We start from the raw sequence: 19,558 nt of genomic DNA, 5'->3' as shown, positions 1-19,558 counted from the left end.
TAGTGAGGTGACCAGAAATGATGGAATGGTGGAATGGCTCGATGGGCTGAATGGTTTAATTCTGCTCCTATGTCTTAAGGTCTTATGGTCTTATAATTGTTACTCAGTTAAATAGTAATTGCTCATTTTTAAAAAATATATTTTTAACTATTTACACAAAACTTTGGTAATTGGCGCTGCCAGTTAATTGGGCCAAAATGTACTGGTACCGATGTGTTCCAATTATCGACAGTGCACCTTGTATAGATCAGTAATTACACTTGCCTTCTGTCCCTCATATACATAGTTAAATATAATGACCTATGAAATACCTACTTGATGCAGTTAATCATACTCTCATTTACTGTGTGGTATATTGTATGTAAATGAGTCATTTGGTTAGAGGACGTAATGACATCATGTAGAATGCTAACACCAAATTTAAGGGAGTTCCTTGCACTGGTGTAATACTTCTGTTTAAAACCCTGCTGCCCTGTAACTTATTAATATGTTGAACTCACAGGACTCCGGAAGTATCCAAAATCCATCCTAGGGTGTACTGCATTCTGCTTTACTGCCTTACTGCATTGAGTGGTTGCATAGAATTCTGCATATCTCCACCCTTTCAACAGCAGTCTTGCCCCCCAGGTTCTGTTCCTGTGACCTACAAATTCATCAGGTGCTTCAAACCTTATTTTTTATGCAAAACCATGATTCCTTATTCCTACATCCAAAATCTCTGCTCCTGTCTCTATCCTCCCTATGTGTTTATTTTTCCACTTCCAGACTGAATTGCTTGAAAAAGGATAGTTATTAAATTAACATATTGAAATTTTCTTTGTATTAAATTAGGGACACAGTAATAAGTCTAATTTACATTACAGTTTGCTTATTGTTTATTCACCTGTCCTTTTTAATTTTTCATGCCAGGACCAGAAGCCTGCAGTCATTTTACTGCAGAAACTAATTGTCCGTGAAGTTGCAAATGAGGAACGAGGAATGTTCTTGATCAGTGCTTCATCTGCTGGACCGGAAATGTATGAGATACACACGAACTCAAAGGAGGAAAGGAATAACTGGATGAGACTGATCAGGATGGCAGTAGAGAGGTACAGTAACATGAACCATTCACACGTCAGATGGGGAGAACAGAAATTATTTGAAAAAAATCGAACTTCTATTATATATGCTATAGTGCAGTTTAATTTCTGCCTTAATTTAGGCACAATGCATCTAATGGAAGATCGTTTTCTTCAAGCACTGAGCATGATAAATTGGAAAGGCAAACCTAATCAGAATTCTTCATTAAGACACTGTTTTTGTGCGTGTATAATCCATCTCGAGTTCAGTGATGTTTGTGGCTCCGTTCAGTGACCTGAGCATCTACAGTATCTAACTTCATGAGAATTTATTCACAATGCCCTCAATCTGCTTATCCCATGGGATTTAGCAATTGTAAGACCCAGAAAAGAAACTCATGAATTTTTTGCTTATGTTTCTCATTGTCTCTGAAGATGGTCTGTGAGATTGGGGCAAAACACACAAAATGCTGGAGGAACTCAGCAGTGTCAGGCAACATCTATGAAAATAAATACAGTCAATGTTTTGGGCTGAGACACTTCATATGGACCTTTTATGAAGTCCTTATGAAGGGTTTTGGCCCAAAATGTCGACTGTTTGTTCATTTCCATAGATGCTGCCTGACCTCATGAGTTCCTCCAGCATTTTGTGTGTTTTGCCATAGATTTTCAGCATCTGCAGATTTTCTTGTGTTTCTGTGAGATTAGGTTTGTTACAAAATGTTAAGAAGCTTAATTTCCTGTTAGTTAATTTACAGAACATAATCACAGTTGGGTTCATCATTTCACCATAAATCTGGAAATGCATGAAGCATTAATTCTTCTAGAATATCACTGCCTTCAGAACTTCTGCTCTGGTGGGAGTTTGTATTCTTATGGCTGTATTTTTCATGTGACTGTCTTCCTCAGATTCGGCTGGCTGATTAACAAGCACCACCGCCTTTACTTTCATCTCCAGAATGTTGTTTCACAAATATTAATTTAACCTTAACCTTGCAGATCTGATTTCTATAAGCATTGTGAGGTTGATTAAAAAAATCATTCCTAGTCAAGGATGGCTTTACCCATTTTGATTACAGTTTCAGCTATCTGGCCAAAGTTCATCTTTGAATGTGTGGTGCAGGGATATACTTTGAAACATTCTATTTACTTCCCTATTCTCTCTGCCTTATCTTCCAGTGTCCACTCCCCTCGTTCCTCTGGAAATGCTAGATTTCAAACAGTCCTCACTCGAAGTTTAATCACATAATATTCTCCTTCCTTTCCTCTTTCACCCTCTGTACTCTGACTCCTCAATCTTCCAGAATATCATAGTCATAGAGGACTACAGCACATCTAGTCAGTGCTGACCTGTTTTTCCCTAGTTATATCTCTCTGCACCCAGATCATAGTCCTCCTACCCACCTCTCCATGGACCTGTCCAAATTCCACTTAAATGTTACAGATGAACCCACTTCCACTGGCAGTGCATTTCACACTTGCAACTGAACTGAAATGAAGAAATTCCCCCTCAAGTTCTCCTTAAATATTTCATCTTCAGCCCTAAACCTAAGACCTCTAGTTTTAGTCTCACCCAACCTCAGGAGATGAAGCTTGCAAGTATTTACCATAATCTTGTATATCTCCTGCCATTCTCATGTGCCTCAGGGAATAAAGTCCTAATCTATTCAACCTTACCCTATAACTCAGGTCCTCAAGTCCCAGAAGCATCCTTGTAAATTTTCTCCACCCTCTTTCAAGCTTATCAATGTCTTTCCTGTAGGTAGCTTTCATTTCAAATTTGTTTCTGACAGTTGTTTGACTTTATTGTCCTTCCTAAGCCATGCCTCCAACAGCTCTGCTCCTGTATTCAAAGATATCTCCTTCCTGCTCTTTTCCAAGAATTTTTAATTCTCCCATGGTTTTAATCATTGACTGGGTTATCCATGGTCATTGTTTGTGAACCCAAACTTGTGCAGAATACACATGACATTCTGCCTTTACTCAATAATTTAGTTATTACATCGGAAACAATGAAAGAGTCAGGGACCACCACAGTACAGAAATAGGCCCTTCTGCCTATCTACTCTATGTTGCCTCAACTTCTGTCTACCTGCACCGAGACCACAATCCTCCATATATCTCTCATCTATGTATCTACTTCCCTTAAAGAACAGGCTGTAAGTTTCTTATTTTCTCTGTAGTTTAAAAATATTTCTGAGATCAATCCTGGTATTGATTAATAAGACATAATACAGTGTAAAAACAGTCCATATGGCCTAACATATCCACGCTGAACATGGTACCCAACAATCTTGTCGGTTGGTGTTGTCAAACACCAAGGATTTGGCCCATATCTTTTTAAACTCCTCCTATATATGTATTACCCAAATTTCTTTTAAATTTTGTCATTAATGTGGAGGTGATAGAGGGCCACTTAAAAATCCATGAATATGGTTGCATTTTTCAGTAATTGAATTTAACGTTAGATACATATCAGTTATGTCAAGATTTAAGAACCTTCTTTACCTGATGCTGCACCATACTGTATATTTCATAGTTAGAGGAATCTTTTGAACTTAAAGTGAATTTAAAGCAATACTCATCCTCTTGCAATTATTTGATTCCTTAAGGAGATCAGAGTGTTAGAGGATCAGCATTATTCAATGGAAGTGTCTCAACTATGTACCCAAAATTCACTGAAACGTTTTGTATCTACCATATTTACATAATGAAATGAATAGCAGACTGGTAGTTTGGGAAAATATATGTTTGGAAACTACGCAATAACTATTGACAAGTGGAGCACTATATCATGAGATTCATACGATTTGATCTGGATTCTTCCCTGTAAATGAAATTGCGAAGGGAAGGGGAAGCTTCTTTATATCAGTACTGCAATGAACTCATTCTCTGTGGCTAGCTGACTAATGTACTGGTCTTTGGTTTCAAAAGGAATTCGTGAAAATAAATCAGTGGTACAGAGACCATAGGTTACGTTCAAAATTTATTGTCTTTTTATGTTAAAATCTTGCATGAAGAATTACAGATTTGAATTCATTATTCAACTATATGTTTTACATATAATTCAGTTGCAATCTGATTTAATAGTCATTCTTCCCTATTTAAAAAATCTTCTTGTGATTACTTAGACAATCTGATGTGGATCCAGAGATTCCAGACAGCAAGGAAAAGGGCATGTAGAGTTTAACCTTGCATTGTGTGTTCAAATGCTTTCTGCTTAGAAAGATTACAGCATGTTTACATAAGCTTGATGGATGCTGTGCATCTGTTTCAGCATAAAGAGCCTTTGATCTGCAATTTTTACTTATTGTCCATGTGAGGAAGTACAAATATGAAGAAGAATCTAACAAACTCTCTTTTGGGTATTTCTGTGTAGGAAATGCATTTAGGAAAGACTTGTATATTTATTTGTATATTTATTTTTACCTGTAAAATCTATGTACAAGTCTTTCCTAAGTACATTTCCCTCACTGTTCATGCGTCCCTACAGGTAGCTCCTACCCAGTCGAGCTAAAACAAAAACTGAAATGTTGGAAGAACTCAACCAGTCCAGCTCCATCTGTGGTTAAAAAAAAACAGTTAATGTTTCAGGTGAATGACCCTTCCCCTGTTGACAAGAAGTGTCATTGATCTAAAATGTTAACAATTTTCTCTTCCCACTGGTGATTATTTGCAGCATTTTCTGTTTTTCGTTACGATTTCCAGCATCTGCAGTTTGTATGATTTTCACGTCAGTGTACTCTGTCGTGCAGCTGCTCGGGACAAACCTCGACAAAGACCATTGCATCCTTTTCCAGACCTCTCGGCAAATACAACAGTCTACAAAGAGGTGGGCAATCACGTGATCTTCACCGCAGCCTGCTCCAGGGTAGCATGTGTTGGGAATGAAACTGTGACCATGCAAGAAGCCCCTGTCTGGGAGGTCCCCTCACACGGCCAGTCAGTGAGGTCTCAGTCCTTGTTGTTGAGTTCTGCCGATAAGTTATTCTGTCAAATGGATCTGAGTGTGTGTTTTGGAAACCATCCCACACGATCCATCATGTCCTTCTCCCACCGGGCTTGCAGGAGGTCCTCACAGCCCCCACTGCCTGAAAGTCTTGTGGTCAAAAGTGTTTTTGTGGATAAATCCATCTATGAGGAAAAGGTAGTGCAGCAATGTCTCACTGCCGCTGCAAAGGATTTGTGAGAAAAGACCGCTGTACGGGGGTGGGTCCAGTGAAATAGCTTCTTAAACATTTGCACATGTGAATTGTTTAAAGGGGAAACATTAGTGGATTTGGTACCTTGCAAGAGTATGTTCTGGTTTATGGCACAATGAATATCCTAACAGATGTAAAGAAATACTAATTGTATTGTTTCCTGTGTATATATATTTTATGATTGAACTATGTTTTTGAAATGAAGTAAACCTCAGGAAATTAGCCCTGCAATTAATTTTTCCTGCTCCTGATAATTATCTGGTGACACCTAGTGGTAAATGCATTTCAGTAAGAAAATGGTTAAAAAGGAAATTGTATATTTGATTAGGATTAAGAACTTAAAGGTTAATTTTGGAACTTCTCAATATATTAAAAAGATTAAGGATGAAGTAAATTTATCAGTGTGTGCTATTTTATCACCTCAAACTTTCCCTGCCTTTCATTGGTGGTTTGTGATGCAACACCACATACCTGTCTTTCTCCACATCCCTTAACACTTGGATCTCAGAATTATCTAGATCTCTAAATACCTAGAAAACTGGCTTATCTAGATTTAAAATTATGATTGACCTAGTGAAAGTTTTTTTTGCAGGCAATAGTCCCAAATTTCCACCATCCTACATAAGAAGAAGTGTTTTAATAACTTCCGACCTGAAAATGTTTTGGACTATGCTAAATCCCTGCAGAAAAATAGCTCATGTATCATTAAAAGGGAAGGGTGAATTTTGATGACTAATTAATGACTCATAAAATTAAACCTGTAAGGAAAGAGCTGGACAGTGATCTGCAATGAACTAATCTCATTTGCCAGCCTCACTCAGTATTATCCTAATCACTCAGTCTGCACTTAAACAGTACCGGCTTTTGGACAGATGCTACTCAGATAAAGCGGTCCTAACCTTTATTGTCAAGATCCTATGCTGCTACAAGTCTAAGTTCATGATTGCTTATTTTTAGTTACACAGCCTGGAGCCAGGCTCTTTGCCTCATCTTATCTCTGTGGACCAAGATGTTTGTATGAGCGAGTTCCATTTGACTGCATCTGGCCCATACTTCTCCAGACTTTTTCTATCTATACATCTGTCCAAACGTCTTTTAAACAAAGTAGTTGTACTTGCTTCTGTAGCTTCCTCTGGTGGCTTGTTTCAGATACCCTCCACCCCCTTTGTGGGAAAAGTTTCATCTCAGCTCCCTTTTTAAATCACCTTCCTTTCACCTTGCTTTTAAATCTTTCCCCTCACCTAACCTCTTTCCCTCTTGCATACACACATTTACACAACTTAAAGATGAATAAATCTTGACGGCAAGCTCAGATACCCTTAGTTTGCTAACAAATGACTCACATTTGATAGCTTTTCCTAAATCTACAAAAAAAAAGTTGCATTTCTGACATTCTGAAACATTCAAAGCATTAAAAAGTAATCTATTAAAATAATTTTTTTAAAATTACCAATTAGTAAAATCTTTTTTTTACAGAATTTGATCATGTAAACAGTTCAAGAAACAAGCAATTAGACCAAGACATGACCTAATCTCTCACCCATTGCTTTGCATTGAAATTTATAATGTTATCTGAATGTATTCCTCAGTAAAATTTGTAAAAACATTGGTAAGTAGGTTTCAGTCTTCTGAATTCATGTATGCACGCAGATAATCTCAAACTGACAGCATATACGTAGGGAAATGCAGACAATTCCCTGTAGAATCTGGGTCAGTATGACAGAGCTTTTCTGGTATTCCACAGTAACGAGGTGATCTGTGATGCCAATGTGTTTTACTAATCAAAAGGTGTCTCATTTAATTTAGTGGAAGTTGAGGTACAAGTAAATCAGTCACTTGAGAAAAATATCAATAATTCATGCTAGTTGGCTGAAAGTATATGATATGCCAATTGAAGATGTACAACTGCTCCAATCTGTGCTTGTCTAAGTGATTTCCAGCACCAATTACTTCATTTTAGCATTTTAAAATATTTATTTTACAGTATGCCAATGTGCTGAGATACAGTCAATGAAATGTCGCCACCTTGTTCTGCATTGTAAGTGAAAATTTGCATTATTGATGCAGCAATGTATTTTTGATGTTCCTTTTGTTCTTCTTACTCTCGCTGATAAAAGTTGCCCCGAGGAAGAGGAAGAGCGGCTAAGTGAGTACGAAGAGGACAAGCGCGTTTCTGAGGCAAGAGCAGCCAGGACCCGGAAATTCCAAGGTACTTACATAATAGCTGGGTGTTCTTTGTTCCATTGTCCTTAGTAAACGAATTAAGTGCAGTTTCAGGAAAACGCTTGCAATTTTCCATAACAGGAATCTATTTCTATAGCAGTACGTAAAACAGATTTATTTAGGTAACTTCAGAGTGGTTATGTTTGGCATGATAAGTGCTAGACTTAAACACAAAGCATTAAGGTTAAAACTGTCAATGCAGGAAAAGAAAGCATAAACATAATCTGAATTCATTTGAGGAGTGAGGCATTCTCATAATAAAAGATGCAGAGTAAATATAATTGTTCCCACCCTTTTGTACTCCCTACCTAATTAATTTTCTGATTTGTGACAAACGTAAAGCCCTGATGTCAGAAGCTCAGGGAAAAGTGACCATTATGTATGGGATTCATTTTAATGTGATCTTAACAAGGAAAATATAACATTCAACTTATTAAAAGTTGTACTGTCTCTGATTTTCTAAATTATAACAATGTGTTAGGTCACAAGCATGAAATGCTAGAGGAACACAATGGGTCAGGCAGCATTATGGAGAAGAATAAAGATCTGACATTTTTGGCCGAGACACTTCATCAGGATGTGATGAAGGGACCCTGTGCAGGTCCTTATGAATGGTCTTGGCCTGAAACATTGGCTCCTTATTCCTCTCCATAGATGCTGCCTGATCCGCTGAGTTCCTCCATCATTTGTACGTGTTACTCTGGATTTCCATCATCTGCAGAGTTCCTTGGTTTTATAATGCACCTCTGTAACTCCCTCTGCAATTGGATCCTTGATGTCCTCAGCGGGATACAACACACTGTGCGGATCAGAAGTAGCATTTTCTCCTCGCTGACGGTCAACGCAGCAGCGCACCTCATGGATGCGTGCATAGCCCACTGCTCTACCCTCTCTACACCAATGACTATCTGGCTAGACACAGGTCAAACGCCATCTGTATATTTACCAACAACACAACTATTGTCAGATGGTGACAGGGAGGCATATAAGAGTGAGATAGATCAGCTGGTTAAGTGGTGTTGCAGTCAACATCACTAAGACCAAGAAATTGATTGTGGACTTTCAGAAGGGGAAGTTAAAAGAACACACAACAGTCCTTATCGAGGGATAAATAGTGGAAGGGCACAACAGTTGCAAATTCCTGTGTGTCAGCATCTCTAGAGATCTATCCTGGGTCCAACATATTGATGAAATTACAAAGAAGGGATGACAGTGGCTGTATTTAATTAGGAGTTTGAGGAGAATTAGTATGTCACCAAAAATAGTTGCAAATTTCTACAGTTATACCATGGACAGGATTCTGACTGGTTACATCAGTCACAAAATGCAGGTGGAACACAGCAGGCCAGGCAGCATCTATAAGGAGAAGCACTGTCGACGTTTCGGGCTGAGACCCTTCGTCAGAATTTCCAGCATCTGCAGATTTCCTTGTGTTTGCTGGTTACATCAGTGCCTGTTATGGAATATCCACTACACAGGATCAGAAAAAAACTGCAGGAAGTTGTCACCTCAGCTAGCTCCATCATCAAAAGGCAAGGTCTCAAAGAAGTGGCATCCATCATTAAGGACCCTTTCACTCGGGACATGCCCTTTTTCACCGTTACCATCAGGGAGGAGGTACAGGAGCCTGAAGACATACTCTCAACATTTCAGCAACGGTTTCTTCCTCCTCCTCACCAGATTTCTAAATGGACATTGAACTCATGAACACCACCTCAGTATTTTTTCCTCCCTTTTTGCACTATTTATTTAATTTATGTTTTTATGTATACTTATTGTAATTTATAGTTTTTAAAATTATTTTATATTACAATGTACTGCTGCTGCAAAACAACAAATTTCACAACATGCCAGTGATATCAAACCTGAAAAAAGTGTGTTAGGTTAGTTAATATGTGCTTTCCTGCAATGTCCTGAGAAGAGGGGGAATAAGACCATTAGATACAGGAGTAGAATTAGGCCATTTTGCCCATCAAGTCTGCTGCACCATTTCATTATGGCTGAACCATTTCCCTCTCAGCCTCAATCTCTTGTCTTCTCCCCATATCCCTTCATGACCTGACTAATCGAGAATCTATCGACCTCTGCCTTAAGTATATGAATTCACTTGGCCTCCACAACTGCCTATGGCAACAAATTCCCCAGATTCACCTCTCTCTGGCTAATGAAATTCCTCTGTTCTAAATGGACGTTCCTCTGTCCTGAGGCTGTGTCCTCTGGTCTTAGGTTCCTCCACCATAGGGAACATACTCTCCGTATCCACTCTATCGAGGCCTTTCAACTTCTGATAGGTTTCAATGAGATCCACCCTCCTTCCCATTATCTGGGCAAATATTAATTCCTCAGACAATATCAGTAATCTAGTAGTGGTCCCATTTCTAAACTGAGTTCGATTGACTGAAACCATTGGTGCCCAAAAAAATCTGGCAGAGGGGGCATGTAGATGTGCATTGTGCACCTTTAGGATATCACCGTACATCTCTAGCTCGAGTGTGGCATCTAGAAGGAGAGCAAGAAACAACTTTAACAATCTTAGTGAAGCATGAGGAGTCTGCCATAAATATAAAATTCCAGCTGCTAATGGTGGAGTGATTCAATTCTGGGCTGATCAAAGGTCAAAATTAGAGTAATCTGATTATTTGTGAGGGTAAGAGAATGACGAGAAAAGCTATATAAGGATTTGAAAACAACATGGAGTCTTAAGTTGAGGGTTTCTTGATTAGCTGGTGTAGGTCAGTGAACACAGGGTTGAATAGTTGGGGTTGGAATTAGGAGACAATTAAAAGTATCTGAATCTTACCAAATGCAAGAAAAGAGTAACTTGGCATTCTGTTGATGTGGTCAAGTACAGAGTTAACCCATACAGCAACCGATGTTATTTTGGAAGGTGTGCAGACAGGGAACGTGACAGAGGTGCTGACATTGATATGTTATTTGAAATTTATCTCAGAGTCAGAATTGACAAGCAGGTTGCTTTCAGATAGTTGCCATGGAGAGGGAGCATACTTGTGACAGGAACTGAAAAGCCATTGTTTCCAGATTTCTCCTTATGTACTTAAATACTCATGGAAAGTCTAATTATTTATAAACAGCAGATGAGTCAAGTGAGATGTAGATGAAACAGCAGGTTTTTTAAAACATTCATGTTTCAAGTCTTGGCGATTTGAGTTTATTGTCAAGGGCACAAGTACAATGCAATGAAAAACTTGCAGCTGCATCACAGGCATTTAGGTGCAGCCACCACAAAGAATATACAGTAAATGAGACACAAATGATATATAAAATTTTACCACATGGTGAAAACAAGACTGGGCAAAAGCAAGATTTTAGTGCAAAAAGAAACAAAGAGTCGAACAAAGACTAGTGCATGGTGGTAGATCAGGAAGTCTGTAATGTTTCTTTTCTGAGGTAAGGTTAGAGTTGTGTAGGTTTGTTCAGGAGTCGGAGGGTTGCAGAAAAGTGTTGGGTTTCAGGTTTCTATGCCTCCTGCCTGATGGTAGTAGCAAGTAACGGTAACAGTGTCTGTATCTGATCAGTAGTGTGTGTGCTATTGCTGGAATATGATGGTGTCAAGGATAGACCCTTGAAGGGTCATAAAAGGAATGGTGTAACTGGACAATGACTGTATTGTTAAAAATGCAGGCTTGTACATTCCGAGTCAATAGACAATTGAAAAAGACTGATGATGTTAATCTTGTCAAAACCTTCACATAGCCTGACAGAAGCAAGAAGATTACCCTTTTATAAGACCATAGGAACATAAGAAATAGGAGCAGGAGTCGGCCATCTGGCCTGTTGAGCCTGCTCCACCATTCAATAAATCATGGCTAATCTGGCTATGGACTCATCTCCACCTACCTGCCTTTTCCCCATAACCCTTAATTTCAAAAATTGCAGAAGACATAATTAGTGACTGTTTTAGTACTGTGCTGACAGAAATCTTACTAGACAGATTAAAACAGAATTCTGTGAAAGGTGGCCTTGAATTTGGGAGGCTGCAATATTTTCAGGAACCTTGGAGAGGAAAGGGTAGAGAGTGGTTCAAGAAAAAAGAACACAAAAAATGGGAGCAGGAAACTATCTGGCTCTTCAGACCTACTCCGTCATCCATGAAGTTCGTGTCTGATTCTCCCACCTCAGCTCCATTTTCCAGCAGTTTCCCTATTTCCCTGGATTACTTAAAGTCCAGGAACCTACTAATGTCTGTTTTGAATAATCACCACAACCCACCCTGACCCCTGCCATCCATGGTGGCCTCACCAAGGTCCTATAGAATTGCAGTAAGACTTTCTTCCTCCTGTAATAAATTCCTTAATATTAGAAAGACTGACATGCCATTAGCAATGGACAGAATTCTGAGAGCCAAGAGAAATGGAGCAAATTGGAATAATCAAGTGAGTTGAAAATATGTGATTTTGTGACTGTGATATCAAGCACTCTGCCATGTATGGACACACTTAAAATGAATTCTGTTTCTGTTAGAAACATATTAAAACCCAAATTAAAAACAAAATGCTGGAAATCCTCAGCCATTTGAGAAGGGCCATGTGTGCGGGAGGTGGAGTGAAAGAGATGTCAAAGATTCAAGCTGATTCTAGGCATGGCTTATTTGTTGAATATAAAGGGGACACACCTCTGGAAGGAGGAACAGAATTCATGTTTCAGGCTGATGACTTCCATCAGATGTTTCTAGCGGAGGCATCATGTTTGAGGTGGCAGAAATTATAGATCGGGGGTTCCCAACTTTTTTTGTGCCATGGACCCCTACCATTAACTGAGGCATTTGTGGACCCCAGCTGGGAATCCTTGTTACAGAGGGTGACGTATTGAATGCCTGTGGGGTGGAATGAGAGGACAAGGGAACCCTTATCCTCATTTAGGTGGCAGAGAGAAGGTGAGGGCAGAAGAATGAGAAATTGAAAGGGATGTGCATTACAGCCCTGTAACTGTAGAGAATGGGAAAATCATAATTAAGGAAAATGGTGTACACCAAAAGTACAGATGTGAAAGGTGGCATCCGCAGAACAAATATGAAAAAACTGGTGAAGTTTCTTCGCCCAAGTTGTTGACTCATTTTTCCTGTCCATAGATGCCTGACCTGCTCAGTTCCTTCAGCATTTTGTGTGTGTTTTAAACTGCGCAGAATGGGAAGGAGTGCAGTCAAGGTTCCTGGAAGCCATTTGGCTTTTGTAATGTGGAACTAAAATTGGATGTCAAAAGTCTCTCCACTTGTTAATAACAATAGCAGATTGGAGTGGTGCTTCACATAGATTAAAATTCCAGCTAAGATCAAAACTGATCACACTTCTCCTTTAGCGACATTTACTGGATTTCCTGTGGCAATATGGCATTCAACCTCTCAGTTTCCCTACCTGAGCTTAAAGTCCCCTCGACAAAAATGTTAGAACCTGATATATGCAGCGTTAACTCCCAGTTCCTAGAAGACAAACTTTTCCTTCCTAGTAACCCCTTTGCCTGTCATTTCTTCCTTGTAACTTTTAGAATCTAATTTTCAGCAAGCTGCTTTTACTATGAGTTCTTCAACCTCTCTCTCAGGGGTTAATAGCATTGTTTGTTGTCAGTAGATACACCTCTCTTCCTTTCGTGAGATTTTCTCTGTTCCTGTTCCTATCAGTACCCACAATTTCCTGGCATTCCTCGGTGTTCACTACAGTACTAAAAGGAATGGCACTGGTTGATGAAGGATCAGAGTCAAGTTTTTTGAGATAAGCAGGGCATCTGCTTCTAACACATCACCCACAGCCCCCACTATATCACCAGTCTGCAAGAGAAACCATTAAGGAAATTCAATTCTAGAATAAATATTTTGTATCTTCACCAGAAGAAAATGCTGTAAACATAGACATTTGTATTTTCTGAGGAAGATGATTTATACATAGAAGATAAATGAATGAAATATATAATGTGCTATAGCAATTACTGTTTATGGCTCTGCAATTCTAATATTGTGTTAGTAATAGACATGTCATTTCTATTTATGACTCACTTTCACATTTCCAAGATAAATGTATTCAATATACTATTTGGACTTGCACGTAATTGGCATCATTGTACAGATATGCTCTGAAAATGATGTTGGTAATATTCTGTGTTTGTGTATTCATACTTCCTATACAGAATTAATTAAGATTCTGCTTCTGCAGTACAGAATAGAGAATATTATGTTTATAATGTGGTGAACTTCATTATAGCTCTTCCAAGAGTGGATATTGGTGTTTGTGACTGCTAATCTTTCTCTACAGAGCGGCTAGGTTTTCAAGATCAGCTGATCTGCACTTGTTTGGAGGAAAAGCTACAGATCCTTGCAGACGTGATTGAAAGATGTGGCAGTGAAGAAACACCTCAAGAGGCCCATCTTTTGATTAGACCAGATACTGTTGAAATTCCTCAGGCTGGATTTTTAATGAATGCTGCAGTCAGGGAGGGTAGGAATTTTGTCATCTTTTAGTTTGATACTTTGTCACTTACTACAAAAATATAATCTTTAAAAATATTAAAAATATTCAGATTGAAAAAGTTATTGTTTTAAATACATTTTGGAAATATAACTGAAAAGCAGTGTAACTTACTTGTTATTGTGTTTTATTGTCTTCTCATTTCATAGTTGAGAGCCTTCAAGCTGCAATGAGATCTCAACCACGCAGCTTTGTTGGGCAACCACTGGAAAATGTGGGAGAGTCAGTGACACCTAGCAAGCTCGAAATGTGTGGTAACTTGACCCAGCATTCACCACCAACAGTGTGTAAGTGGAAATAAACTGGTTATAAGGGAAAATTGTTTTGCACTATTGTCAGATTATTTATAAAGAAACTCCAACCATGGTAGAGCAACTTTTTGAAGAAGTTGTCTGACTTGCACATGCCTTACTGAAAATCATTGACTTTCTCAGCAGCATTTTTTTATGCGTTAAGACAATAATCGGAACATGCAGTGGAAAAGAAATGACATTCTGCAAAATTAAGTTTGAAAATTATAAGACACAATATAATAAGATGGTTGAACTACTTTATAATATAATTTTCTTACAGATCATGATTGAGTTTAAATAGCTATATGAATAGTACATTCTTCACAAACTTGATATTTTTAAAAACTTATTAAGGTAATCATGAAATTAAGGTTTTAAATGTTTTACCTTTTCATTTCAATCCTATCTCTTTCTCTCTCTCTCTCTCTCTCTCTCTCTCTAGTTTAGTAAACTTGTTTCCACATACATTTTGACCTCGTATTACCATGTTTTAATTATAAAACCAAGTGAAACTTACTCCTTCATCTACAGTTATCTATAGTTGTCTGAAATTCAGGTGCATTGTGCTGTCTATTCAGCCTTGTGTGATAGGAGTTGATTTTTTTTAAAAGTCAAGTTACCATCCTTTCTGAATCCTTTCACATGGAAATTTGTCTGAACATGCCTAAACATAAATCACTGTGTTGATGTTATTTCCATTTGAGCATTGCAGTGAGACCTATTCTAGTAGTGCTGGCTGTGACTGTGGATGGTCGTCCTTGGGACAGCTAGTTCTTTCTGAGTATAGCTGGATGGGCTCTCATGGCAGGAAGAATAACTTCGCTACCTTTCAGACTTCTTGAGACCCTTTGTAGCTTTCAGTACCTCATTCTGCTATCAGCTGCTTGATCCTCCAGCCTCCTGATGATGCAATACCCTCAAATCCTCCTGGATTGCTCAACCTTGCCCCCCCCCCTTCCCCAGCTTACCAGTTATGCAGGCCCTGTAAGCAATGTTCCCACTCATTTTTAGTAGTCAGTGTGTGCAAAAATCTTATGTTGTGCAATTTTTTTCCTGTGACAAAAGTATGTGCTGAATACACACATGGCAGAGTCTATGTAGGTTTACAAAATATTTGACATAAAACTGCACAGAATAACAACAAAATAACATACATATTCTGTTAACTAGTTAACAGAAGCATTTAGCTAAAAGATTATTTTCAGTAAGTATAATTATTAATTGCTACATTATTTTAGGTAATTAACCTTTTGTGCACTCATTAATTTCCTTTATGTGCTGGTTGTAAAATGTGTGTGCATGCGCACACATGCACACCTTGCAGGGGTGTCAAACTCATTTTAGGAAACGGGCCGGATTGAGCAAAATGCAGCTTCATGCGGGCCGGATCAGTCGGACTTGTGCGAACGCAGCTTTCGTTGCCTCCGTTTTTTCAGCCTGCTCTTGTGTGTCTCAGTCTCTGCTATAACTACAAAGTGTTTCACTTTACAAATTCCGTTTCTTATGAAGAAGACTGCCGAGCAAGACTGCCGAATAAACACTAAAAACCCTGAAAACCTGGTACCTGAATAAACTCAGCATTAGCCATATCATAGGCGCTTCGATTACTGGGGCCAGCTTTAATAGTAATTAGATATTATCTCGCGGGCCAAAGATAATTCCACCGCGGGCCGGATTTGGCCCGCGGGCCTTGAGTTTGACATATATGCCTTAGAGGGAACGTAGCCTGTAAGCCTCCAAACCTCTGACATCCTAATCTGCCTGGTCCCACACCGCCCCCCGCCTCCAATTCTCCCTGTGTCTTAACATCAGTTCATCCCAATAGTGTTAGCATCAGCATTAGTGTACAGCCAGCACAACCACGACCTCCATCTAGACCCACTCTCAAACCTGGCTCGGGTCTCAAGTTTATTTACTTTGGAGACAAGTGCACTATGTCTGTTCAGTCTTTCTCTCTGATGAAATATCAGCACTATCTCCTTCACACTATCAAATTCATGGCAATTCAATCACCATAACTCACATTTCATAATAATACCTTTATCATACTACTCTGACTTGTCCAAGCAACCAGGATCTAATTTCCCAAACCAAAGGCTATTCCTCCATGCAACTAAATACAATTCCCTCACCGCAGAGCACATTTAGCATTGTATGTCAACTGCCAATTATGAAATCTTGCAGGTCATTAATGGCTTTGAAACTGACAACAAAATTAAATATGTTTTTATAGTTAGTTAGGACATACTCTGTGATTTAATGCTGGCAAATTGATGCATGTCTAGAATTTCCAAGGAGAAGATGATTACATCTTATGGCATTTGTTAAATAATTTCTTAGAGTACTTGCAGGTGAGAAACAGTCATCAGGGTTTTAAAGATTCTGGTGCTTTTCAACTCTATTACAATGTCTGCTTAAAGTAGACATACAGAAAGATCTTGTGGTTCAGGGTAATTCAATGTTAATGTAATCAGGCCATGCTCGTGCAAGTGTAAGAAAAGGAAGTGTATTAAATCTCAACTTTCCCCTCTGGTATCTACTCTACCCTCGGCCATTTTCCTCACCAGCGTCAAGCTAAGCAAGAAATACAGTTTATTGTGATTAATGTTGCTTTCTTCCAAGAGTCATTTTTTCTTTGCCTTTGTACCTTGTTAAAGCAAGGACGTCTGTTAATGGAATATTTATTTGGCAAACCTAAGATTTCTGTATATGTAGAAAACTATCTTTTATTAGATAAGCTTGAAAATTTAAAGAAGGTGCAGACTGTTGAGGGAATAGTTCATACTAAATGTTCAGCAGTATGTGACAACTGCTGGGCATGAAAGCACCTTCTACCCTACCTCATCTTAGTTATAACAAATTGCTGCATTCATTAGGAGCCGGGAAATAGAGACGCATTGTATTCTGCCTTTATTTTCAAGGAATAGTCAAGGCTCATCAATAACTTTCATTTAAGTTTGACTTGTTTAATTGCACTTATACAGTGCAAAGCAGTACAAATGCCAGCCCTAGTCCCCATCCACAGCCTGGAATACTGGCAAACTGATAATGGATTGAACAAGTTTGTCTTTGAGTTGGTGCTGGCTGTGCATTCAGAAACATACTGTACTAATATGAATTCTGTACTGTTTTAAAACGGCTTCTTTTGCTTGTGTCACTTGATTTTGGTGAGGAATAAAACGTTCTGGTTTTTTGTATCTTGTATTAGCACCAGACGCTAAGGATCCAGGTTCGAATTTCCCAGTTACAGACTCTGCTACAGTACCGCCAGGAAGTGCTAGGTTTAGCCTTGACCCTCTGTTTTTGCAAGCGGATGGTGAACCCTGCCCAGCTCAGTCAGACAGCTGTACGCAAAAGGTAAATAATAACACAACGATGATTAACAATCTATTATTTTCAGATTCTCAGTGTGCAGTCAGATTGCCCAACTGAATGTGACTGCAGTAGTGAAATGTTCTTTTCCTTCAGGAGGAGCTTGTTATGTTTCATTCCATAACTTCCGTGCAGGCAGACGCATCTGTTATTCATTAAATTTGGATCAAACCCAAAAGCTAGAAGTTTGGTTTTCTGGCTTATTTGTAATTTTCTTGAATTTATTTTTCCCTTGGATATTCTAGCATAATAATTCATTGTGAAAGACTAAACCGATTGCAACTTGAGCTTTTTTTTATCCCCTTAAATTCATTTTTAAAATATTTATGCTGTATGAGCTTCACACTGCTCTCTCAGTAAGTTGGACATAATATTTCATTTGGTATTTATTTATCAAAAGAAAGCTTCTGATTGGAATATGGTTGATATTACTCACTAAAAATGGGAAAGATCAGTTAGATTCACAAGTGGATTCGAGTCTGAGTAAGTGTTTAACCTTTGTTGTTGTTCAGTTGTTAAGTCGAGTCCAACTCTTTGTGACTTTATGGACTCCTGCACACCAAGCCTTCTTGTTGGAAACTGCCTCTCTAAGATTCCCCAAGGTTATACGCATTGTCTGAGTGATATTATCTATCCATCGTAGCCTCTGCTGTCCTCTCCTTCTTTACCTTCTGTTTTACCTAACATGAAAGCCTTCTTCAAGGAACCCTGTCTTCTCATGATGTGGCCAAAACATTTGAGCGTTTGACTCATAATCAAGCCTCCTAGTGAGCAGTCTGGCTGTACTTCTTCAAGTATTGACTTGTTGGATCTTCTTGCTGTCCAACAAAGTCTTAACACTTTCCTCCAGTATTCAAGTTCAAAGACGTCGATTCTTTTGTATTCAGCCTTACTAATAGCCCAGCTCTCACAGCCGTACATCACAACTGTAAATACCATAGACGTGACTATATAGATCTTTGTAGACAATGTCTCTGCTCTTCAGTATCTTAGTTAAATTTGCCAATGCTGCCCACCCCAGAAGTAAGTGCCATTTAATTTTGTGGCTGCATTTACCATCTATAGAAATCTTTCAACCGAGGAGGACAAAATCCGTCACTGCTTCCACCTCCTTTCGTTTAACCTATAAGTTTCACTATTGCTTCTCTCAGCTGGAGTGCAATTCACCCTTGATACATTTGCTTTTGTGAGCTTGGTACATCCAGTAAATTACATTGGACAACAAATTTCTTTTGGAAGTGCTTCTTCCTCAGAAATTTCTTTTGTTTGTGATAACCTGCTTAAAGCTGAACACGTATATAAGTTCAGGCTACTTGTGTCACGTAGGAATTTGGAGGAACAAGAAATCAACTTTTGTTGAATATAATGCACTTAATTGCATAATGATGCTGGTGCTTTGCAGTAGCTCAACTAAGCTAAAAGATGTTTTTGTTTGTACTCAGTATCTGAGACTTCTTGCTTAAGTGTCCAATGAGAATCAGGAGCATTGATGGATTCCAGTTGACCTGATTCCGTTTCTCCATGATCGTAATGTCCTGGTGAAACCTTTCTCCATGCTCGTCACTGACAGGATTTGCAGAGTAGAAGTGGGCTGAGAAGTGGCGGATGGAGTTCAACCCAGAGAAGTGTGAGGTGGTACACTTTGGAAGGACAGACTCCAAGACAGAGTACTAAGTAAATGGCAGGATACTTGATAGTGTAGAGGAGCAGAGGGATCTGGGGGTACATGTCCACAGATCGCTGAAAGTTGCCTCACAGGTAGATAGGGTAGTTAAGAAAGCTTATGGAGTGTTAGCTTTCATAAGTCGAGGGATAGAGTCGCAAGATAACAATGCAGCTGTATAAGACTCTAGTTAGGCCACACTTGGAGTACTGTGTCCAGTTCTGGTTGCCTCAGTATAGGAAGGATGTGGAAGCATTGGAAAGGGTACAGA

General features: G+C 38.9%; 1 protein-coding gene across 4 annotated transcripts in view; it reads left to right on the top strand.

The window, feature by feature from the left end:
• The window catches only part of arhgef28a (Rho guanine nucleotide exchange factor (GEF) 28a), a 385,900-nt gene that overhangs the window by 290,644 nt on the left and 75,698 nt on the right, over positions 1-19,558 (top strand). For all 4 annotated transcript variants that reach the window (XM_073048304.1, XM_073048303.1, XM_073048302.1 and 1 more), the window contains 5 exons: positions 910-1,088; positions 7,378-7,469; positions 13,747-13,929; positions 14,109-14,246; positions 17,461-17,609. In XM_073048304.1, the coding sequence (XP_072904405.1) occupies positions 910-1,088; positions 7,378-7,469; positions 13,747-13,929; positions 14,109-14,246; positions 17,461-17,609 (741 nt within the window). The remainder of the gene's footprint in view (positions 1-909; positions 1,089-7,377; positions 7,470-13,746; positions 13,930-14,108; positions 14,247-17,460; positions 17,610-19,558) is intronic.

This window comes from Hemitrygon akajei, chromosome 6 (genome assembly GCF_048418815.1).
Source record: "Hemitrygon akajei chromosome 6, sHemAka1.3, whole genome shotgun sequence".
Lineage (NCBI taxonomy): Eukaryota > Metazoa > Chordata > Chondrichthyes > Myliobatiformes > Dasyatidae > Hemitrygon > Hemitrygon akajei.
This window is presented reverse-complemented; position numbering and strand designations above follow the sequence as displayed.